General features: G+C 38.9%; 1 protein-coding gene across 2 annotated transcripts in view; it reads left to right on the top strand.

The window, feature by feature from the left end:
- Positions 1-24,739, top strand: part of ccdc14 (coiled-coil domain containing 14) — a 46,554-nt gene extending 21,815 nt beyond the window's left edge. For both annotated transcript variants that reach the window (XM_060827905.1, XM_060827904.1), the window contains exons 9-13: positions 3,197-3,338; positions 11,650-11,732; positions 13,624-13,842; positions 13,947-14,079; positions 23,638-24,739. In XM_060827905.1, the coding sequence (XP_060683888.1) occupies positions 3,197-3,338; positions 11,650-11,732; positions 13,624-13,842; positions 13,947-14,079; positions 23,638-24,634 (1,574 nt within the window). In that variant the 3' untranslated portion in view covers positions 24,635-24,739. The remainder of the gene's footprint in view (positions 1-3,196; positions 3,339-11,649; positions 11,733-13,623; positions 13,843-13,946; positions 14,080-23,637) is intronic.
- The last annotated feature ends 681 nt before the right edge of the window (positions 24,740-25,420 follow it).

Here is a 25,420-nt window from a genome sequence, read left to right as displayed (position 1 = left end):
AGATGTGATCTATATGAACTTCAGTAAGGCGTTTGACAAGGTTCCCCATGGGAGACTGGTTAGCAAGGTTAGATCTCACTGAATACAAGGAGAACGAGCCATTTGGATACAGAACTGGCTCAAAGGTAGAAGATGGAGGGTGGTGGTGGAGGGTTGTTTTTTAGACTGGAGGCCTGTGATCAGTGGAGTGCCACAAGGATCGGTGCTGGGTCCACTTCTTTTTGTCATTTATATAAATGGATTTGGATGTGAGCATAAGAGGTATAGTTAGTAAGTTTGCAGATGACACCAAAATTGGAGATGTAATGGACAGCAAAGAAGGTTACCTCCGATTACAAGGAGATCTTGATCAGATGGGCCAATGGGCTGAGACGTGGCAGATGGAGTTTAATTTAGAAAAATGCGAGGTGCTGCATTTTGGGAAAGCAAATCTTCGCAGGACTTATTCATTTAATGATAAGGTCCTAGGGAGTAATGCTGAACAAAGAGACCTTGGAGTGCAGGTTCATAGCTCCTTGAAAGTGGAGTCACAGGTAGATAGGACAGTGAAGAAGGCATTTGGTATGCTTTCCTTTATTGGTCAGAGTATTGAGGACAGGAGTTGGGAGGTCATGTTGCGGCTGTACAGGGCATTGGTTAGGCCCCGTTGGAATATTGCGTGCAGTTCTGGTCTCCTTCCCATTGGAAAGATATTGTGAAACTTGAAAGGGTTTAGAAAATATTTACAAGGATATTGTCAGGTTTGGAGGATTTGAGCTATAAGGAGAAGCTGAACAGGCTGGGTCAGTTTTCCCTGGAGTGTCGGAGGCTGAGGGATGACCTTTACAAAGGTTTACAAAATCATGAATGGCATGGATAGGATAAATCGACAAAGTCGTTTCCCTAGGGTGGGGGAATCTAGAACTAGTAGGTTTAGGGTAAGAGGGGAAAGCTATAAAAGTCACTTAAGGGCAGTTTTTTCACGCAGAAGGTGGTACATAGAAAATTGTATACGTATGGAATGAGCTGCCAGAGGAAGTGGTAGAGGCTAGTATAATTCCAACATTTAAAAGGCATCTGGATGGGTATATGAATAGGAAGGGTTTAGTGGGATATGGGCCAAGTGCTGGCAGATGGGACTAGATTGGCTTGGGATATCTGGTTGGCATGGACAGATTGGACCGAAGGGTATGTTTGCATGTTTTACGTCTCTGTGACTCTATGATGTTACATTCACCAAATTAAAATGTATTTTTTCTGAGTAATTAACCAAAAAAGTACATCTTTTTCGTTTATGAAATTTAAACCAAATTTAGTTGTAATTCTCAGAAATTTCAAGATTATGGAAAGACCTCCGTAGATAGGAAAACCATAAAAGTGTCGCACTTGAATGAGAGAAAGGGAGAAAGCAGGATACTCTCGGCTAGTTAACATTTTTCTTTGAAGAATGTGAGATAGCAGTAGGAAATTTAGAAAATCGTTACATAATCTGACTGAATAAATGTTGTTTTGTGAAATTTGTGTTTGATTACTTATTTATTAGAGTTCTTTGACAATGTAACGTGGTTTGGATATGGAAGATCCAGTAGAAATAGGAGACTGGATCTAACAACCTTTTGGCTCAGTGCAAACGTTGTTTTGTTTTTAGGTTTATAATCAAGCAAACATACATTTATAAACTACATATCCTGCCCATATGGCATCCTTGAAAAGTCCCATTTCTCCACTCTGCAAATTTATGTCAATGACTGGCTTCCCTTGCGCCTGCACCATCTTTTGTATGCTTGGAGAAACTTGTTGTACGCTTGGAGAAATCATATCTGTCTGGAACTGATTTAAAGCCTTAATTGAAAGATGTTGCAATGTTATGATGATCTAGGTCCGATATTGATTTATTTTTGGGCTTGAAAACACAGATTTCTGTCTCACAAGGTGACATCGCTATCAGACTCAATAAGTTGGTATTTTCTCAAGCAAGGCACTGTCAACATAGAGATAGGCAGAGTTATTGCAGATCAATTTTGATTGAACATTGATGTGGCAAAGACAGATAAATAAATGGCATTTCAAAGTTGTATTTGGGACAGTTTCCTTGAACAATATTTTGCAGAATCAAGGATTATAGCGAAAACACAGGGAAGTGGAGTTGAGTAGAAGATCAACCAAGATCTCATTGAATGGTGGAGTAGCTTCAGTGGGCAGAATGGCCTACTCCTTTGTCATCTGGTCTTAAATGTGGGGGACAGTCACTTGATATTACTCTCCAAAAAAACCGGGAATATGTAAACTCTTCAATTGCTGGAAGGATTTTTGGCTGTTCCCTAAAAGAACTCTAATTCTATGGAAAGTGAAATTGTATGAGGACTTTAAAAGAGGAATACAAGAGACATGTTTCTCTACAGTTTAAATTGCTTACAAAGATTGTGTTTAGTTAAGTGTCTCAGTCAGTGTTAAGTTGATATGGGGAGTTGGTGAGGGATGTTGAGGGCTATAAGAGTCTAATGTGCAAAAAAAAACAATGGAGCAAAAGTCCCAGAAAACCAAAGTGGGCCTTTTAAACTAGCCTGCCTCAGCACTCAGAAGCCCCTATGGCAGCCTCAAAATGCATTTGTCGGCAGCAAGCCTGACTCCATCCTGCACGTACTTCTGCCCATCCAGGGTCAAAGATTCCACCTTTTGGGTGAGTTTCTCCTGAGGTGATGGTTTCAACAGGTGGGGGCAAGGTGAGCTGGTAAATCTCCGATACTTGACTCAGAAGCAAAACCATAGATCATCGAATCCCTAGAAAGTGGCCGTACAGCCCAACAAGACCACACCAACTCTCCAAAGAGCGTCCCGTTCAGACTTGTTTCCCCCCCCCTCCCCATATCCCCGTATCCCTGTAACCCTACATTTCCTATGGCTAAACACCTAATCTATACATCCCTGAACACAATGGGCAATTTAGCATGGCTAATCCACCTAACTTGCACACCTTTGGTCTGTGAAAGGAAACCCATGTAGACACTGCGAGAATGTGCAAATTCTACAGACAGTCGCCTGAGGCTTTAGGAATCCCATTTTTGAGCTAAGCAGCTACATCTGATTAATGTTGGATAAATATTTTGGAATTGAAACCATGATCTAGTACATTGTGGGTAAGATGTGCATTGATATGGATCAAGTATTAATATGCAACATATATTGATAGGATTTGTTAATGTCTTTTTATTGGCAGATGACTCTGAGGCTCACAGATTGATAATGGAACTGGAGGATAGTATCTCTCTACTACCAACTGTGATTGGAAGCACAAATGTACAAGCAGAAATAGCTCTGAGTCTCCAACCTCTACGCAGTGAGAATGCACAGCTGCGTAGGTTAGTAATATTTCTATCCTAATGTCTGTTTTGCACCTTTTATTCCTTTTTAATTTTCCTCCCTTGACTGTCAAACTAAAATAGCAGTTAGTGTAAGGAATCACCAGTACAGGCAACAAGCATCTTACTAGTTCCATTTCATACTGCAAGATAAATATGATTTGCTGATCACCTTTTGAGATGGGATTCCAGCCCCACGCTGAGCTCTCACTATCAGTTTTTTTTCGTTTCCATGGAAATTCTTGAGGAATTTGGAATGATCCAATCCTTCTATCCTTTTCAGATTTCTAACATATAGATCAGTTTGCTATTGTTGACGCTATGTAAGAATGTCTTTTTAAAAAATAATTTTAAAGTATTTTCCAATTAACCTCTTCAAACATATTACCCACCTCTGGAGCAGGTGGTACTTGAATCCAGGTCAGAATGTCTACAAAAGCAAAGCTTAATGTGCACCATCTGGTGCTCAATATTACTTTGAAGTGATACAATTTAACAAGCTCCCTTTCCTTGACATTATAGTTGAAATCTGCGAATGTGTTATCTGCTCTCTGCTCAAGCTTGCCTTCTTTGGCCTGAGAGAAAGTGAGGACTGCAGATGCTGGAGATCAGAGCTGAAAATGTGTTGCTGGAAAAGCGCAGCAGGTCAGGCAGCATCCAAGGAGCAGGAGAGTCGATGTTTCGGGCTCATGCCCGAAACATCGACTCTCCTGCTCCTTGGATGCTGCCTGACCTGCTGCGCTTTTCCAGCAACACATTTTCAGCTTCTTTGGCCTGAGCCATTTGCTCACACTGCAAGCTTTATATAGAAATGTGTTGCTTCAATGCTATAACTGTGAGAAAGTGGTTATCCTGATCTAATTACTGCTCATTGTGTATTCATGAATGGGTGTTAGCTGTGTCTTTTGCGCCTTCAAAACTGTCCAGTCTACTCTTTACCTTAGAAGTGTAAGGTATCTCAAAGACATGGATAACTGGTGAAGCTTGTCATTTCACATTGTTACTATGCACCCACAACATAAGTGGTACTTTCCATTAGTAGGACACTGCTGTCAAGCCAATTAGAAAGGTGAAGGTGATAAGTCAGAGGTCGTGGTACACATTGGGACCAAGGACACTGGTAAAATGAGGGATAAGGTTTTGCATCAAGTATTCAGGGAGCTAAGCAGTATATTAAATAGCAGGACCTCAAAGATTATTATCTCTGGAATACTCATGGTGACACATGCTAGCAAGCACAGAAACGGCAGAAGAGGCCAGATGAATACATGACAAAATGTGATGCTAAAAAAGCACAGCAGGTCAGGCAGCATTCGAGGAGCAGGAGAGTCAATGTTTTGGGCATAAACCCTTCATCCGGAATGTGGAGGGGGAATGGAGCTGAGATAAATGTGGGGATAGTGTTGTGGGGGTGGGAAGGTAGCTGGAAAGGCGATAGGTGGATGCAGGTGGGGGAAATTTTCATAGGTCGGGAGAGAGTGGAGCAAATAGGTAGGAAGGAAGATGGACAGAAAGGACAGGTCAAAAGGGTTGGATCTGGGATAACGTGGGGGGGGGGGGGTGTGGGGGGAGATTTGGAGACTAGTGAAGTCTGTTGATGCTGTGTGGTTGAAGGGTCCAAAGGTAGAAGATAAGGTGTTCCTCCTCCAGTTATTGGGTGACTTTGATTTTACAGTGGATGAGGCGCAAGACTTCCATGTCCTTGGGGGAGTGGGAGGGGAATACATGGCTCAAGCATTAACGCAGGATAGTGGGTTTTAGATTCCTGGATGACTGGAGTGGTTTCTGAGGAAGTAGGTCCTGTGCAGGTGGGATGGTCTGCGTTTGAACCAGTTTGGAACCAACATTCTTGCAGATAGGCTTTCTAGTACTGTTAGGAGGACTTTAAATTAGTTTGGCAGGAGGATGGGAGAGAAAGCAATAGTACAATAGCAATATAGTGAAAGAACTGAGTCAGACAGAGTTCAGCCAAGTTTGAGTTTTAAGTGAGTAGGCTTTTAGGGATGACCCTTATTTTAAATGGTAGGAGTATTATACATAAGGCAGATGAGTGAAGGGTGTGAATTAACTCATGAAATTGTGATATTGTTGCCATCACATAGATATCATTGAGGGAGGGGCAGGATTGGCTGAAATAACTCCATGAAGGCCGGTATCCGATCACAAGTCACCCTTTAGTTACATGAGCATAGCACACCTAACTCTCAACCAGTTCCTTGAGTGAGTAGAACCCTTGACACTCCTATTTATATCTGTCAGCCAGGACTCCCTGATTGGGCTGTTAATCTGATCCAATCAGGGAATTGTATTCTATGAGGTCCACCTGACTGACTTCATTCCAATGGCAACTCAACATTCCAGGGTATAGGATCTTCAGGCAAGATGGGCGAGTATATAAAAGAGGAGATGATGTCGCGTTATTAATCAAAGTGGGACATTATCTTGGAAGGGTATTCAAATGAAGCATTGTCGGCAGAGGTTAGGAATAAAAAAGGGGTAGTCACACTGCTGGGGGTATGTTATAGGCTCCCAAACAATCAACAGGCAACAGAAAAGCAGAGACATCTGTAAAAACAATACTAATAGGGAATTTGGGAGATTCAAACTCTGCCAAAATTACATGGGATAGTCATGGTTCAAAAGGGTTTAGATGGTGCAGATTTCTTGAAATGTATAGACGAGAATTTTTTCGGTCAACATGTAGAAGTTCCAACAAGGGACAGTGCTGTGCTGGGCCTAATTCAGTTCGATGGGACATGGGGTGGCAGTGAGAAGCATTTTAGTGATATTGACCACAACACAATACAATGTTAAATTTGTTATGGAAAAGGAAAAAGATGATCTGCAAAAAATTGGGTTTGGATTAGGGAAGATAGACCTTATTAAAATAAGGCACGATTTGGGCAAAGTAGATTGGGGAGAGTGGGAAAGTCTTCAGTGGAACTGTGTGTGTGTGTGTTTTCAAAAAGGCCCAATATGTTCCCTTTAGGGAGACATTTAGGTGCAACATACCTAGAGATCTCTGGATGTCTATGAATATTTATAATTGGATAAAATGATGGGCTTTTAGCAGGTACAAAGGGAGTACATCAATGGAGCAATGGAGGAGTCTAGAAAGTTTAAAGGTCAACTTAAGAGAGCAAGTGGGACAGCAAAGAGAAGGAATGAGGAAACACTGATGGGTAAAATTGGGGAGAACCCCAAGATATTCACTCCATTAGGAGAGGGGGATAAACAGTGAAAGAACAGGGCCCATCAAAGATCATGGGGCCAAATTGTGTACATGGAACTGGACGGTATTGGTAGGATGTTAAACAAGTATTTCACACTTGTCTTTACTCAGAGGAGGAAAGATGTAGATATAGAATTCAGGAAGAGAGACTTTGAAGTTCAAGATTGGCTGTTTAATGAGGTCGAAAGTCCTCAGTTACAGGAGGATATAGATGGGTTGGTCAGATAGACAGATTAACGGAAATTAACCTTGAAAAGTGAGAGAAAAACACTTTGGAAGAAGTAACAGGATAAAGAAGTACTCGATGAATGGCAGGATATAAGGAAACTCACAGGGTGTTTGTCCATCGTCCCCTGGAGGTGGCAGGAGAGGTAAAGAGAACTTAGGAAGACATACGGAATACTTAGCCGACATCAGTTGTGGTATAGATAATTAGAGTAGGGAGGTCATGCTGGAACTGTACAAAACTTTGATTAGGGCACTGCTGGAGTATTGTCTGAGTCTGATTGCCTCACTATAGGAAGGATGTAATAGCACTGGTGGGATGCAGAGGAGATTCATGAGGATGTTGTCTGGGATGGAGCATTTTTAGTTATAAAGAGAGGCTGGAGAGGCTTGGTTATTAAAGCAAAAAATACTGAGTGAAGATCTGATTGTGATGCGAAAGTTTGAGGAGCATGGACAGGGTGGATAGGAAGCATCTGTTCCCTCAGTTTAAGGGTCACTAACGTGGCATAATTTTAAGGTCAAGGATTGGAGGTTTGGAGTGCATTTGTGGAAACGTTTTCACCTAGAGAACGGTGAGAATCTGGATTGCACTGGTTGGGGGTAGTAGAGGTGAAAAAGCAGGCAAGCTTTTAAAGAAAATGTGGGTGAGCTCTTGAAATGTTGCAACATTCAAGGCTATGCGCCAAATGCTGGAATTTGGGTTAAGTGTAGATAGGTCAGCACAGACTTGATGAGCCAAAGGGATTGTGTGGCTGTACAAATAGATGCAATAGATACAAGAATTCTGCAGCAAGTAACTCACCTCTGTCCACGTCTAGAAGCCATAAGTCAGAGAAGTGTGATGGAATACATCCCACATGCCTGGATGAGTGCAATTCTAGGAACACTGAAGAAGCTTGATGTAATCCACAATAAAACAGCTTGCTTGATTGCTACTGCATTCACTTCCTCTATCACTTCAGTTCAGTAGCAGCAGTTTGTATCATCTACAAGATGCACTGCAACAATTTACCATAGCTCCTGAGACTGGACCTTCCAAACCAATAATCACTTCCACTAAGGAGGACAATGACAACAAATACATTGGAACTCTACAACCTGCAGCTTCCCCACTGTACCACTCACCATCCTGACATGAAAATGTATTGTCATTGTTTCAGTGTCACTGGGACTGGATCTGAAATATCATAGATCTCCTTGCAGCACATGGACTGCAACGGTTCAAGAAGACAGCTGATCAGGGTGAGGGCAGCTATATATGTTTGGCTAGACCAGCATTTATTGCCCAATGATGCCCACCTGCCATGAATTAATTAATAAAAAATATAATTCTTCTGAGGAGGTAACAAATAAAGGGGAACAAGGGCTGTAATGTATTTGGATTTCTGAAATTCTTTTGGTCAGAATTTAACATTGTAGTCCTTTTATCTTGAGGTAACCTGGGATAAAATAATTAAGGTGTCGGGGGTAATGTATTAGAGTAGACAGGACTGGCTCACAAATAGAAGATGAAGTTGAAATGGGTAAGGCAATTTTGGGATGGCAATGCCATAGGACTCACTGCTGGGGCCACTGATATTTCCAATATATAAATGACTTCGATGAGGGAAGTGAATATATTGCCATCATGTTTGCAGATGACACAAATACGAGGAAACCAGATAGTGATGACACAAGGCTTCCACAGGATAGATGTAGAATAATCAAGTAAGTGGACAAAATCTTGGCAGATGGAATATAATGGGAAAATATGGGGTATTCCACTCTGGCAAGAAAAATAGAGAGAAAAGAATAAAGAAGTAAAATATATTTTAAACACGGTAGGCAGTGCAGAAGGCTGGAGTACACGGGATATCTGGAGTCCTCTGGTATGCATCACAAAAAGCTAGTACACTAAGTTCAATAAATAATAGTGAAGGCAAATGGATTGTTGGTCAGTATTTCAAAGGAATGAAGTATAAAAATGGGAGATCTTGCTAAGTTATACAAGGCATTATTAAGGAAGTAACAGTTGAACATTTGGAAAATCATAATCTAATCAAGCAGTGTCAGCATAGCTTCATGAAAGGGATACTGTGTCTGATTGAGAGAGTTTTTCGAGCAAGTTTCAATGAGAGTGGATAGAAGGGATTAAATAGATGTATTTGGCCTTCAAGAAGTACCCAACAAGGTACCTCTCAAAAGTTGTCATAAAATAAGAGCCTATGATGTTGGAGGTGGTATTTTAGCAAGAATAGAGAATTAGCTCATGGATAGGAAACAGCAAGTGAGAATAAGGGGTTCTTTTTCAGTTTGATGACTAGTTGGGTTCCATAGGGATCAGTAGTGAGAGCATGATCATTTATAATATATATTAATGATTTGGAGGAAGAAATTAATTTACTGTAACTAAATTTACAGATGAGACACAGATGGAAATAGTAATTGCAAAAGAGATCTTAATGGTTTAAAGAGGGAGATTAATAGGTTAAGTAAGTAGGTAAAAAGTTGTCAAATAATCTAGGAAAATGTGAAGTTACCCATTTTGGAAGGTAGAACAAAAAACAGTATTTTACAAGCTGAAACCCATAACACAAAAGGACTTGGTGTACTTGTGTTCAAAGTGCAGACAGCACACAGGTGCAGCAGGTAATCAGGAAGGCTAATGAATTGTTTGTCTTTATTTCAAGGGAGTTGGCGTATAAGAGTAGGGAAGTCTTTCTGCGACTCTACAAAGTCCTGGTGAGACCAGATCTGGAGTACTGTGAGCAGTTTTTGACTCCTTAATTGAGGAAAGATACAATTTCATTGGAGGCAGTTCAGAAAAGTTCAATAGCAAGATCCCTGATTTGGAGGGATATTTTATCAGCACAGATCAAATAGGTTGGGACTCGACTCACTGGAATCTAGAAGAGTGAGAGGTGATCTAATTGAAACATATAGGATTCCAGGACAAGTTGTGCCAGCTTTATTAGCAACCCATTCACTGCCTTTAAATATTCACTTCTACCATTGGTATTCCATTGATGCAGTAAGTAACATGAACAAAGTACATTGCAATAACTTGTCAAGGCTTCTTTGACAGCATCTCCCAAACCACGATCTCCTCAAGGACATGAGGCACATACAAACATCATTATATGTCAGTTACACACTGCCTGATCTGGAAATGCATCATAATTCTTTCATCACCATTAGATTAAAATCCTAGAGCTCCCTCCCTAACAGCACGTCGGGAATACCTTCATACTACAATGGTTCAAGAAGACTGCTCACCACCACCTTAGGGCAACAGGGATGGGCAGTAAAAGCTGGTTTTGCCCCAGTGGCCACACCCTAAGAATGGATTTTTAATTAATATTCCTTTTGATATTCAAAGTAATTATTAATTTTAACAGTTGTAGATTTGCTGCTGTTAAACCAAAGTATGTAGTTTCATTTGTATAAATTCAATTCTCAAAAGATTCATTCTGCTATAGCCATTTGTCTGTGAATAAAAAACAAGGCTTTTGAGCCAGAAATAAAATAAGCAATGTTGAAATTACTCCGTATGTCTGGTGATATCTGTGGAGAGTGAGAACTGTTCTGATGAAAGGTCATTTATTTGAAACAATGGACTGAGCCTTTTCTAAACAGCAGCAATTACTGAGAAGCTCATTGCCTTGAGGGGTACAACTAAACCATCATTTCCAATGTGCTCAAATGCACAAATCACAGTTCATCTCCTATGGTTCCCAAGTGTCCATGTTGATGGTCTCACCTTGTCCTGTAATTGAGGAATGTGGACTGATAGTGTAACTTTCAAATTTTTTTTTTTGTTCAAAAGCCTGATACAGCAGGTAGAGGAATTAATCCACCATTGCAAAGGCTCCAGTAGGGTGAATTTTGAAAAATAATAATTCTGAAAAATAGCTGGACTGAATGAAAGCAGATGTGGATCTTGATGCAGCCATGTTGGAGTGCCCTAAAATCTTGCAACTTTCACTGAACTCATTATAAGCAGAATACAAATATTGAGAGTTGTTGCTATGATACAGATTATTTTTTATTCGCATTAGACTAATTTCACTTGTAATCTTGAGTCTTAAATGAGTGGCATATAATGTGCTCGATACAACAGTGTTAAATCAATGTGATATTATTTCAGTCAAATGTAATGATACTAGCGGAAAGATTCAAACAGAGCTGCACATGGCATTAAAAATCTACTTGCTTGTTTACTTGAAGCAAGAAGGTGTTCTTGTAAAATTGAAAAACTTAAAGTTAGAATGGAATTAGAACTTTTTTTGCTTTATTTTTGTTCATTTATAAGAAATGCTGTCCCATATGCTGTCTAACTTTCAATTGTACTGTTACTTTTCCAAAATGAATTGGATTGTTCCATAAGTAAGTTAAATTGAAGTATTTTAATTCAGTGGAAGATCTTCATCAATAATAACAATTACTCTCCTTACCAAATCTTTATAACATCAAACATATTTCATACTACTTGTATGGTGGTGGGGTGCAGGAGTAAAACAGGTAATGTGCCCTTTTGTACCAGGGAAAGTAAGTTCCCTCTGCAGACAAGATATGATTTCTTGTGGGCAGTCAGCTAATGTTTCAGCTTTGTTCATTGCAAATATCTGGGCTCTTTGTATTTTTGCAGTCAGAATATATTTGAGAATTTCCAGCATTTTCTGTTTTTTTTATTTCAGATCTCCAGCAGATGCAATATTCTACTTTGGGTTTAAATGTTGTTGCTACATCTTGAATTTTTCCTCTCAATTTAAAATGTTAGCTCTTAGCATATTTTGAACACCGGTAAATATTTGCTGTAGATCTGATTTTAGTTCTAAATGTAAGTTTGTTCTTCCCTTTTCTACTTTGTAGACGATTAAGGATATTAAACCAGCAACTTCGAGAACGGGAAAGAGCTGAAAAAGACTCCAGATCTGGAGAAAACAACTTTGAAGGTATATAGCACATTTACTTATTTTTAATAATTATACTACAACCGAAAGCTCATTCCTGAATCCTTGCAATTATATAATCTGAAAGCAACTAAGTTTATTTATTTAAAAAAAACATTTCCTCGGAAATCAGAGGCTAGTGTATTGTTTTTTGTGCTGAGTTCCTTTAGAAGTAAACTTAAAATAACAATAACACAAACATATTTGCCTGTAAATTATGTTGATTACCACAATAGTTAAAATTTTAGATTCTCAGGAAAATCTCAACTTCATATTGGTTGATCATTTAGACACATAAAAACACAGCTGTGTGAGCAGTGAGGCTGAGTGCTTAACTGTGAGAATTTTATAAGTGAGAGAATTCAGTGTAGTCAGGGAGGAGATGCCATTCTGTCTTTTCATGAAAAGGAATGGCCTAAGGGGAAGCAGCTGGAGATAGAGAGACCCATTAGCTGCAGCTTGGATGTATTAATTTAGGTGAGTAGGTAAGTGATTGATTTTAAGTTGGTTTTTCTCCCTCTAAACTGGGACAATAGTTTGAACTGGTCTATGGGCATGCAGCTGTTCCAATGTTCTGAACACAACCATCAGTGATGGCAGGATTGACTCCCAGATCCCGAAGTCACTGCTGCACACGGACCAACCGCGAAGAAAATTAGAGGGAACACTGCTGGTGAGACTATACCTGGAATATTGTTCGCAGCTTTGGTCTCCATCCCTAAGAAATGATGTATTACCACAGGGAGTGCAGTCTAACTCCTGGAATTGAGAGTCTGTCCTACAGAGACACTAAGGAAACTGAATCTCTATTCTCTATAATTTAAAAGAATGAGGTGATGTAATGGAAACATGTTAAATTCTTAAATAGCTAGACAAGGTAAATGTACAAAGAATGTGTCCCCTGGCTAGGGCATCTAGAACTAGGGTCTCAGTTTCTCAACAAAGCGATTACCATTTAGAAAAAAGGAATATCATCATTTGGAAGGTAATGAATCTTTGGAATTCTCTGCCTCCAAAAGTCTCTTGAAACTCCGTCATTGGGTTTATTCAAAAGGAAATTGATTGATTCCACAATACTAATTAATGGATATGGGGATAGGACAGGAAAACAAGTTATAAGGTAGATGTCACCCATGATCTAGAATGATGATGCGGGCCATAAGGGGCCAAACAGTCACATCCTTGTAGGTTGTTGTATATAATTCTCAGATGTGGGTCATCAGATGAATTGCCAGAGGGTGGTGCATATATGGAATGAACTGGTAGAGGAAGAGGCGGGTACAATTACAACATTTAAAAGACATTTGAACAGCTACATAAATAGGAAAGGTTTAGAAGGATATGATCCAAACACAATAGTTTAGTTTAGGATGCCTGGTCGGTATGACAAGTTGACTGAAGGGTCTGTTACTGCCCTGTGGACTCTATGACTTTATAAACATAAGTTCAGGGTTCTGTGATTCTCTATTATTTTACATGGTATGAAAAGGTAATGTACGAATCAACTATCTCCAGTTAATGCTGTTGCAGAAATGTGGCTAATTTGGAACTTAATATAAAGGGGTGCTGGATTTATTTTTAATAAAGTCTGAATTGTTGAAGTAAAATGTCAAAAGTAAGGATAATAAATCAAATCAATACAATATAAAATAAAACACCTGCATTCTACTGCTCAGTTAAGTTGAATTTTATGTATTTTTCAATTCTTGATATTTTAACATACCAAAATTCTTCTGGGCATGCAAGTGCTTTTTTTGCATTCAGTGGGAAAGGAAATTGGATGGGCTAAGAAATGACTTACTTTTACATTACTTATTTTGTTGTACTTTTTAATACAAATGTCACAACATTTGTCTTTGATTCTTTTGCTCTTGCTCTCTTTCTCATTTTGCAGTGATTTCCTTGCAGTCCATGAATACAACATTGCAAGCTCAGCTGACAGAGTCTCTGAAGGGGCTGGAATCTTTGCAAAAGAAAAATGAAGAACTGATGAATGTGATAGATAAACAGCGAGAGGAGAACAAACAGCTACTCAAATTAGTGCAGGGGAAAGAACAGGATCTGTTTCAGAAGAGCCAACAATGTGAGATGGACACAACTCGAGTCAAAATTGGTAGGTCAGATTTTTTTTTAACTTTATTAAGAAATTTAAAAAATAACAATGAATGTTACTAGATTGAAGCATAAATTCTTACTGAATTAGTGTTACTCCTATAGAAGTAGGTGAAGCCTTGACAAAAATGCGAAACATTCAGCTTAAGTTGGAGGCTTCCGAGAAGGAAAATCAAATTTTGGAAATAACACTTCGACAACGTGATGCAGAAGTGAACAGATTACGAGAACTAACCAGGTAACTTTTTAATGTAAATTATTCATCACATTTTTTCTTCAATATTTAAAAAATAAAGTTTTTATTTCCAAATGTGCTTTTAAATTTGTTGCACCTTTTTTTAAAATTCTGTAGTGCTTGTGTGAGAAGTACATTGATGTGTTAATGTGTCTATGCTTGGAATAATAAGCCGTTTGATCTTCACCTCAAGGTTGGGAGACAGTCTTTCGAGGGAGGAGAGTTCCTTGCCTGCTAGTATTCTAGTAATCTGCTGGAAAATTGAGATTGTTGGCTTTGCCTGTCTGAATGTATACTTCTGTGGTTTGCATTTTTGCCGTGAAATGTGTTTAGGATAATTGTTGCATTTTCTCCAGTTCCAGGTAAATTATTTGTATGTTACAATTTATCTCATAAGTGCTTCAGCCTCTGGTTTGTTGTGGGAGGTCTTACCATGATTGTGGATGAACATTTTGACAACTGGCTGTGAGAGATATGCGAGTAGCTTATTGAGAAGGACAGAAGTGCTTCAGTAATGTGTTAAAAGCCAACATGCAGAAATGTAACATTCACATCAACTCCTAGGCAACTATCATGTTGGATTCAACAAGTTAAAAGTAGCATTTGTGAGAAGGATCTCAACGTTTTGAAATCCAGTGATTATAAATAGAGAGGAAAAACAAGAGCAGTGAAAAGAACAAACCATGCCCCAAACAAATTAGACATGTCCAGATATCTCACATAACAACAAATGTCCATTGTGTGTCATTAAAGTTTGTAGATTCTGAATTGGCTTCATCCTCCATCTTTTGACTTATTGAAGATAATTGTCCTTGTCTCAGGGATAGCATGCTTGGCTTTATGGAATTACAAGATTTGTCAATATCTTTTGTCTCAACATTATCACTCACCATGTTTGTTAAACTAATTAATTATCACTCCTGGTTTACAATGTGATGATCAGAGGTCTAAAGCAGAACAGAATCCATTCTTCCTACTTATAAGCATATTTCCCTGTTATCCTTAGAAAATCTGTTGCTCCAAGACTAGATGTGGTCAATATAATTGAATGTAATTATTAACTCTAACTTTCTAACATGTAATAGTGCACAGGATTTTATGTCTGAAGAGAGTGATGTGGAGTGAAGGATTGTAATCCAGCCCTTGTGGGATATTTGGCCTTGTCTGGCAATCCTTTCTCTTATGATCAGATTCTAAATCCATTTGGGATGTATCTCAAAGCTCTACATTGAGCTGAATGAGAGGGTTAATAAATGAAGCAGATCCTCTTAAGTATAATTTTCCCTCCAGTATGAAGATAATGACAAAAGATTGTTTATGTACTGTCAATCTTTTCTAAAATTTTAATTGGCATTCTTGACAACTTTTGGCTTTTTTTTAAGATTTGAATTTTCCAGTACAATTAACTGAAGTTTTGGCAATTGCAATTGTCCCTCCTAATCTCTCTAGGGAACATAAGATATTTCATTGCCCTATTTCGAGGCAAGATGAACAACAATGTCTTTTAGTTGTACAAAATTGTAAATGTTATAAAACTTCAGTGCTTCAAGATGAAAATGGGAAGGTGGTTAAATGGGCACATTGATCTAGCAAGGTTGGGAGGATGTTAAGTGTTGGAATAAGGCAGCTGAAGATTTTTATCAATGTTGCAGCAGGAAAAAGAAAGATTGAAATTTATATGGAGCTACTTTTGGTCTTTGATCGGAACGCGTGATTTTCAAATGTATATAGGCTTTTGTTGGCATCAAGTAGCACCAGCATTTTAAAATTCTGCTTATTGTTTTCAAAGCTTGGAATTGCTTTGCCTCCCCCAACCTCTGCAATGTCTTCCAGCCTTCCAAGGTATTTGTGCTCCTCTATTTCCAACTTGAACATCCCCCATTTTGATCACTACTGCCAGTTGTGCCTCCAGCTGCCTGAGTTCATGTCTTCACTCCTTAAACCTTGCCACTTTACTTGCCTGCTTTTTTAAGGTGCTCAAGTTACTTGACGCAGTGGGCGAGATTTTCATGGTGTCAGCCAAGTTGACAGGGCCACATTCCTCCTACCCCCATTCCTAGTGCTCCCAGTTTTTACAAGCAAGGGAGAAATGAATGGACAGTGAGCCTATGTTCAAAAATTTTGATCTGTCTGGTACATTCCTAGCAACTTGTAGCTCATACACACCAGTTTTCATGGAGAGCCCACCCTGTCAATAGCATCTTTTAAAGAGGTGTGAAACATAGCATTGATTGCAAGAATCTTCTTACCTGTGTCACCCACCAATTCTTAATGGCCCCTCGTACTCTCCACAGCATTTGAAATGCTTCCACATCCATTCAGCAAATATTTCTGTTACTTTTCATGCAACAAGTGTTGCTGGCAAAGACAGTGTTTGTTGCCTGGCCCTAATTGACCTTGTACTGAGTGGCCATTTCAGGTTGTAAGGACTGATTATATTATTTAAAAACTTGGGGACTGAAATATGAAAAAGCCATTTTAAGAACAGAATTTGAAAGGGTGGATCAGTTTTAAAAGAAAGTAATCTGATACCTGTGGCAGGCATTGTAAACAACTGTTTGAACAAGCAGTAATTGGAATTTCAGATTGTCGGTGATGTAGAGCTGAGGGTGTGTCCTGTTGCAGTTCTTGTTGCAACCTGAGGGAGATAAATCTTCTCCCAGCCTAGAAATTGCCTGTTATCTGCTCGAAGACTCAGTTTAAACCTGAAGTAAACCACTTGCTTTTTGTGACTTTTGAAATGATTAAATAAGCCCCACTTTGCAAGTAAACCTGTTTGTTTACAAACTTGGCCAACAAGAGGACTGTCTAGCTAAAGAAGGATCATCGCAACATCGGAACCAGGAAGCAAAGACCACTGAATTCATTTTCCAGTTTTTCTGTTTTCCCTATTTGTGTGTCTGTGCAAAATAGTATTTACAAAGGTTATAGAGTTTTAGTTAGTAGTGTTGTGTCGTAATGGTTTGGATCTGTGTATTGTAAATAATTATTTGGGGACATTTTCTGGAAGAATGGTTGGGCTTGATTTACAGCACGCTACCCCAGTGAGTCATAACACAGTTCAGTGTCACCAATAGTTACAATGAGTAGGCCAGACTGCATAGAGATGATATATTTCCTTCCCTAAAGTTTGTCATCTTACATTGAGACATTCTTTGATTTATTTCTCAGAACACAACCTGTGTGGTTTAAATTTAAGTAATATTTGCCATACAGGAAATAAAGAATAGGAATAAATGGATCTTTCTTTCAAGTGGCAGGTGGAGATTAGTGGGCTACGGCAGGGATCAGTGCTTGGACCCCAACCACTCTCGATACGTTATTGATTTTTAGATGAGAGAATTGATGGTTACATCTCCATATTTGCAGATGATACAAGCCGGGTGGAAGCATGCACAGATTTGGACAAGTTGAGTGGGCAGTTGCATGACCGATGAAGTGTAATGTAAATAAATATAAGGTTATCCACTTTGGTAGCAAGGACAGGAATACCGATTATTATCTGAACAACAACCGACTTGGAAGGGGAAATTGCAACAAGACCTGGATGCCCTCCAGACTCCATACACCAGACTGAAAATAAGCATGCAGATGAGTAAGTGGTAAAGAAGGCAAAATGTAATTTGACTTTTTATAGCAAGAGGTTTTGAGTACAGGAGGAGGAAGATCATAATACCTGAACAGGGCCTTGGTAAGACTACTGCTGGAGTATTGTATCCAAGTTTGGTCATCTTTATCTGAGAAGGGATACCAAAAGTTTAACAGATCTGGGATAGTAGGTCTGTAGTATGAAGAGAGGCTGGATCAGTTATGAATTATTTTTACTTGAATTTAAAAGAATGGAGAGGAGGAAAATCTCATAGGGAAATCTATAAAATTCTAACAGGAGTAGATGGGGTAAAAGCAAGAAGAATGTTCCCGATGGTCAGGAATCCATGACCATGGGTTATAGTAAAAAGTGAGGTCTGCAGATGCTGGAGATCAGAGCTGAAAATGTGTTGCTGGTTAAAGCACAGCAGGTTAGGCAGCATCCAAGGAACAGGAAATTCGACGTTTCGGGCCAGAGCCCTTTGTCCTGATCCTGGATGCTGCCTAACCTGCTGTGCTTTAACCAGCAACACATTTTCAACCATGGGTTATAGTCTAAGGATATGGGGTAGGTTATTTAGAACTGATGTGAAATCTCTTCACCTGGAGTATGTTGAGCCTAGAATTATCTGCCACAGAAAGTGATTGAGGTCAAAACATTTAATACAGAGCGACCCCCCCCGTATCCGTGGAATCGTTTTCCGTGGCCTGAACATATTATAAGGAACCTTCTGGAACCAGGGGGTTGCTGGGAAGGTAAGTTTCCCATTTTAAATGAATGGGTTTGCTCCAATGTGCGGTTTCGGGCTTCCGCAGTAGGTCTTGGAACATATCCCCCGCAGGGTGTCTACTGTATTTTTCACGAGAATGATCCCAGGAATGAAAGGCTTAACCCATGTGAGGAATGTTTGAGGACCCTGGGGTCTATACTTGATAGAGTTTAGAAGGATGAGGTGGGGATCTGATTGAAACTTACAAAATTCTGAATGGCCTGGACAGAGTTGATGTTGAGAAGATGTTTCCGTTGACAGGAGAGACGAGGACGTGAGGGCACAGCCTTAGAGTAAAGTGAAGACCCTTTAGAACAGAGATGAGGAGAAATCTCTTCAGTCCGAGAATAGTGAATCTGTGGAATTCATTACCCCAGGTGGGTGTAGAGGCCAGGCCATTGTGTATTTAAAACAGAGATAAGTTCTGGACTGCCAAGGGGATCAAGGGTTATGAGAAAAAAGCAAAAAAAAGGGTTGAAAAACCTATCAGCCATGCTTGAATGGTAGAGCAGACGCGATGGGCTGAATGGCCTAATTTCTGCTCCCATGTCTTATGGTCCATGTAAGGGAGTCATATAGTTGATTTTAATCCCAACTGAGATTTAATTTGCTATAACAGACTTTCTCTTTTGTGTTGATATTATGGTTGGAAAAGATAATTATTTGAGGGAAGCAGGGTTGCAACTCTTTATAGAATAATTTTGACTACTTGATGGCCCTCATTGACATATGATTGGATGACAAATACGTTCAGATGGTATTATTCCTGAAAAGAAGTATCAAAGTTGCATTGTATGCTAATTTAAGAATTATACTTATGGCTTAAGTGCAGGATACAAGAAAGTATTAATGTGCTAATATTGTTCATGCAACAGTCTAAATGTTTTAGGCTGTGGATTTATTTGTTCCATACTCCTGGAAGAGCTGTGCATAGTGCGTGGGTCTTATGATTCTCTTGAGCAAGAAAATGTGGGTTCAAAGTCCCACCTTCTTCTGAAATGTATAGTGATGCCTCTGAACAGGTTGCTATAGGAAATATCTGGATCAGTAACTCAGATCTACAAAGTAAGTTCCTTCTCCAGCTAGGTTTAAACTTCATGAGAAAATCAGGAGGGTTACTTTTCCCAAACCAAGCACAAAGTATTTCAAGACATCATATTTCTTGAATAATGATTTTTTTTATTTCTGTATATTGAGAATGACCGCTAGATTCTTTAAATGCTAGTGAAAAACATTTTTTTTACAAAGTTATTCCATGTTCTCTCATCTGAGCCTTGGACATGCTTGTCTTGAGTTACATCTTCAAATGCTTCCTCATTGAAGGTCCAAAGTATTCTGCTCACTGACTTCATTTTGGCTTCATTTAAATTCCTTAGATATGAGATAAGACTCTCTATTACCCATGCTCCAATATTTACACTTGGGCAATAAATGGCAAATAACATTCTCAGATGTTAGGCAATGAATGCTTCCAATATGAGAGTGCCTAATCACCTCTCCTTAGATCATGGCTGATCTGATATCCTGAACTCCCACTTGTCTTTCTATTCTGAATACCCTTTTGATTCCCTTTTATTTCAGCCTTGAAAATAACTAATTACCCAGCTGTGACAAACTTCTGGCGGTATTTATCACCATCTGAGAAGAAATTTCTCCTTATGTCTGTCTTAGATTTGTGAACTCTTTTTCTAAATTATTCCCTCTGGCCCTAGATTATACCACAAGGGGAAACAACTTTTGTGCATGTACACTGTCAATATTCTAAGACTTTGAAATGTTTCAATAAGGTCACCTCATTCTTCTAAGTTCCAAGGTGTACAGGTCAAACCAACTCAACCTCTCCTCATAAGACTTGCCCTTTATACCTAGTATTAGCCTAGTAAATCTTCTCTAGATTTCCTCCGATGACATTATATTCTTTCTTTAGATAAGGAGCCCAAAACTGTTCACAGTAATTCAGCTGTGGTCTGACTAGTACCTTTTTATTATTTTAGTTAAGCCTCCCTAGTTTTATACTCCATTCCCTTTGAAGTAAAGGTGAGCATTCCAAATGCCTTCCTAAATTCTAAATTAGATTACTTACTAAATTAGATTACTTACAGTGTGGAAACAGGCCCTTCGGCCCAACAAGTCCACACCGACCCGCCGAAGCGACAACCCACCCATACCCCTACATATACCCCTAACCTAACACTACGGGCAATTTAGCATGGCCAATTCACCTGACCCGCACATCTTTGGACTGTGGGAGGAAACCGGAGCACCCGGAGGAAACCCACGCAGACACGGGGAGAACGTGCAAACTCCACACAGTCAGTCGCCTGAGGCGGGAATTGAACCCAGGTTCCTGGCGCTGTGAGGCAGCAGTGCTAACCACTGTGCCACCGTGCCGCCCAAACATCACTATTACATCACTGAACTCAGATTCTAGCTTTTTGTGATTCATGCAGAAGAACACTCAAATTCCCGTGCTTTTTTTTAATAGTCCTTCTGTATTTAAATAATATTCAGCTCCTCTGTTCTTCCTGCCGATGTGCATGACTTCACAGTTTCCCATATTAAATTCCATGTTTTTACCCACTCACTTCACATATTTATATCCCATTACAGACTCCTGCTTCATTGCCATCATTTTTCCGACCTGCTTTTGTGTCATCCACAAACTCAGTGACAATACATAAATTTTCCTCATCAAAGTCATTAGCAAACATTGTAAATAATTGTGGTCCAAATGCTGATCCCTGTGGTAGTTCAAGTTACCATTCAACCGCATGCTTTCCCCCCCCCCATCCCAACTCTTTGTCCCCAATTAGTTAAGACTCTATCTATACTAGTGCTATCTCCAACATCATAGGCTCTTATCATACTAAGAATCCTAATGTGGAGTATCTTATCCAGTGCCTTCTGAAAATCAGAAAATCCAATATATTGAACCCTTTGTTTCTCCTTTATCTATCTTTCTTATTACCTCTAAGAATTCAATTAAATTTGATGGGTAGATTTGCCTTTCATGAAGCCATGTTTCATGACTCTGCTGATTACATGTATTTCTAAATTTTATAATAGTCTCAAATATTTTCCCCGTGAACTAACTGACCTACCTGTTTCTTGTCTCCTTTTTTCTTTTTCAACAAACTTGTAACATTGACAATTTTCTAACTTCTGCGAGTTTTCCAGAATCTAAGGATTCCTGGAAGTTTATTAATAGTGTACCCACTATCTCTGTAGCTTGCTTTAATATCAGAGGGAGTTAGATATGGGTGTTGAAAGTAGTTTAACAGCAAAGACAGTTGAGGAACAATGACCAGTGTTCTAGAAAACGGTTCATGGCCCACAGCAATGATATGTTCCAGCGAGGAAGATGAATTCTCAGAAGGGAATAAACCAATTGTGGTTGGCCAAAGGAATTAAGGATTTCAAATGGAAAGAAAAAGCATACAATAATTATTGGCACACTGCAAGCCAGAGGATTATGAAAGTTTTAAAAACCATCACCAAAAAAAAGATAAATTTTGAAGGTAAACTTGCAATTCTTGTCAAGCTTGACAGCAAGAACTTGTTTAAATGCGTAAAAAATAAAGAGAAAACCAAAGTGAACATTGAGAATGAGGTTTGGGAAATAATATTGCAGAAATATAAGAGGCAGAGAAATTGAATCAGTCTTCACCGTAAAAAATACCAATAACATTCCAAAAATTTCTAATTAATAAAAGGGCAAAAAGAGAAAAGGAAATATATACTACTGCTTTCACTGGAGGAAATATATTAGAGAAACTAATGGGATTAAAGATCGATAAATTCCTTACCAATGGGATGCATTATAGGACGTTAAAGTAAGTAGCTTCAGAGATGATGGATGACAATGACTGGATCCCATTCAACCCTCTCCTAAGTTCTTCCCTAGTTCTGAGGAAATGTCCTTAACCCTGGATCCTGGCAGGCAACACAGCCTTCAGGAAGCCTGCTCACGGCTACAGGGAACACTATCCCTAATTGTAATACTCCCTACCAGAAAAAGCATTCCTAATTCAGCTCCTCACTTAATGTACCCCCTCTACCAAGGTACTGTGTTCATCCTCTTTGCGGTCCCCATTCTTGTCCTCACAGCTTGCAAAAACCTCATAACTTTGGACAATTGCAGAGGGCAAGGCTTCTCAGTATTAACCTCAGATCCTCCTATCTGCTTGACCTGCAGTCACACTGTCTTGTTCCTGATCACAGACCATCTTTGATTAACCAAATTTGAGTGGTATGACTGCCCTCTGGAGTAAAATAACCAGGTAATTGTCCCCTTCCCTCAAGTGCCGTAATGTCTGCAGTTCAGACTTCAGCTCCTCAATTCAGATCCAAAGTTTCTTGAGCTATGAACATTTACTATAGATGTGTTCACTCTGGATCACATTGCTATCCAGCAGCTTTCACATGTCACAGCAACAGCATATCACCTGTCATGCCATCATTACCATTTTGATTTAACTTAATTATTTAAGATTCCCTGCTCTTTAGGGTGAATTGTAACGATAGTTTGTTTTTATTAGCTAAAATGAAAATTCAGACTAATAATTTCACCGTTCTTTGTCAGAAAAGAAGAAAAACAGGAAACCTAAAGATCTTACTTTTAAAAAGTATTCACCAATATTCTGTGATTTGTAGTATCACTCCACTGCTGATCTCAATGCAGGTCGACCTCCTAATCTACACCTTTTATCCTCTCCCACTCACCTGTTACTCTGGAGAATTTGCTTCTTGCAGTAAGCCTTAGTTAAAGCACTTCTGTCAGCCTTTGAATCAAGTTTCCACTTTGAACCAAATTTCCAATTTGGAATCAATCAATCAATCACTCATTCATCTTTCATCTTATTCTGCTGTAGCCTTGTTCATAGTCTTCACTGTGAACTCCTTACTATTTCCTCCTTTTTCTTCTATTACATAGCTCAAATAATACTCAATCAAGAAGCTAAGAATGGCTAATAAACCAGGAATTCATATTTATTTTATCTTAGTTTCTGTCTGTGATTCATTGTCAAGAACGTGAAATGGATTCCTCTTCCAAAACCTTTGTGCTTCATTCAATCACATTTAAATTACAGACCTGGCAATCTTTTTGTGTCAGTTGCACTACTAATAGTGTGTTAGCTTTGTATTCGTTAAGAAATGTTTAGTATTTTCATCAACTGACTATATTGCTGATTTGTTTTTACAGGAAACTGCAAGGCAGCATGGCAAGACTCCTTTCAGACCTTAGCATAGATTGCATGAAAACCAAACCCACATCCAGACTTACCAGAAACCTTCTACATGAATATGAGAAACAACTAAAGGATGTTCCAGGTTTGAGTTCTGTGACAGCTTACCTTAAAAATCTGGATAATAATGCTGAATACAACTCTCGAGCTTTACCATCTGATAAAGTTCCTGAATCTGAACCTTTGACCATGCAAGATCCCCCTTACTTAACATCTGCAACCACAGGAACATGCCAAAATAATGTCCTGTCAGCAAAGTCTTCACCCACAAGCTTTTGCAGGTTCAGTGCACAGACTGAATGCCATATTAGTAGAGGAAGTGGGGACTCTACGCTGGATGAAACCACATACATTCCACTAGTTGGCAGTGCCACCAAGCAAGAAAATGAATCCGTTGAAAGGAGGAATTGTATACCATTACATTTGAACAGTGGATCAAAGAAGTTGCACTATGACAATGGAAGTTCATGTAATGGAATGGGAGTAGTGTCATGTATCCTGGAAGGTTTACAAAAACCAGAAAAGCCTTTTCCAGAAGAAATACCTGTTACTCACAACTTAAAGGAAAAGTCTCTGGTAAACAACTGTACATCAAGAATGGCAGAGGCAGAAAATAAGCAGATTCGGTTGACACATTTAGACCTAAATAGTATTGATTCTCCACACAATATTATAGATCTTCCAAAATCTAATTTAAATTCATGTACACCTCATTCAGATCAGAGAAACAGGACAGTATTGTATAAAGACAAGTTTTCAGCAGTAGATTCAAGTTTCTCTAGTATTGATTATAAATCTGTAAAATCAGGTTGGAGTATGTCATCTATTTCTTCATTTAATTCTCGTGACGAACAAGACTTCAAGAATAGTTTAGCAGCCCTAGATGCTAACATTGCAAGACTACAAAAGAGCTTGCAGGTGGACCTTGAGATAAATCGATCTCAAAATATTTAATAATGAGTGACCTTTATCTATAAATTGTGTTCTTTGATTTTTTTTAACATGATATGATTAGATTTAATGGAATATTATTTTTAATACTGTGCACTGAATTTTATATTTAGGTAAGTTTTTTTTCTTGTTTTATAATCACAGATTTCTTTTTCTCTTGTTAGATTTTAATTTCAGAAAATAGACTCTGGTGCTTCTTTACTAGTTTGTTTTCAGTCTAGAACCAAATGAAACTTCATTTGGGTGAAATTCTTTCAATTTGTACTTGCACTTCATGAATTATAAAGATCAGGTCTCTTTAAGAGGAAATTACATTTTGTACAGATTTGTTTTTGACTCCATGTGTGTACAGGCCTTAGTCACTTCTGTCAAAGATGTAGAAGACTTTACTTTCCAAGCCTTTTGAAGTGCAACAGTTTATCAATCCTCAAATTATTTCCTGGCATCTGTGGGACATCAATGTAAAGCATCTGTGCATGGTCTGAATATTCAATAAACTGATCATCAGACTTGCCCTATGTGGGCACTTCTAATGCAATCCAAAACGGCACCATTTTAATTATCCTTTGTTTAACCTGGATATGTTGTAATTGCTAATGCTTAAATTAAAATTGACTGCGGATGAACTGTGACTTCGAGCGATTGACTGGTGCTGTATGTTAGACACTGAGGCCAATCTTCTGGTCCTGAAGATGGTCAGTTGGTGGGATGGAAAATTATTTGGACAGGTTGTGGCAAACCCGAACTCCAGTACCTTCCCTTCTCAAACCCTGAATGAGTCCAAGCCTA

The sequence above is a fragment of the Hemiscyllium ocellatum genome, chromosome 7, assembly GCF_020745735.1.
Source record: "Hemiscyllium ocellatum isolate sHemOce1 chromosome 7, sHemOce1.pat.X.cur, whole genome shotgun sequence".
Classification (NCBI taxonomy): Eukaryota; Metazoa; Chordata; class Chondrichthyes; order Orectolobiformes; family Hemiscylliidae; genus Hemiscyllium; species Hemiscyllium ocellatum.
This window is presented reverse-complemented; position numbering and strand designations above follow the sequence as displayed.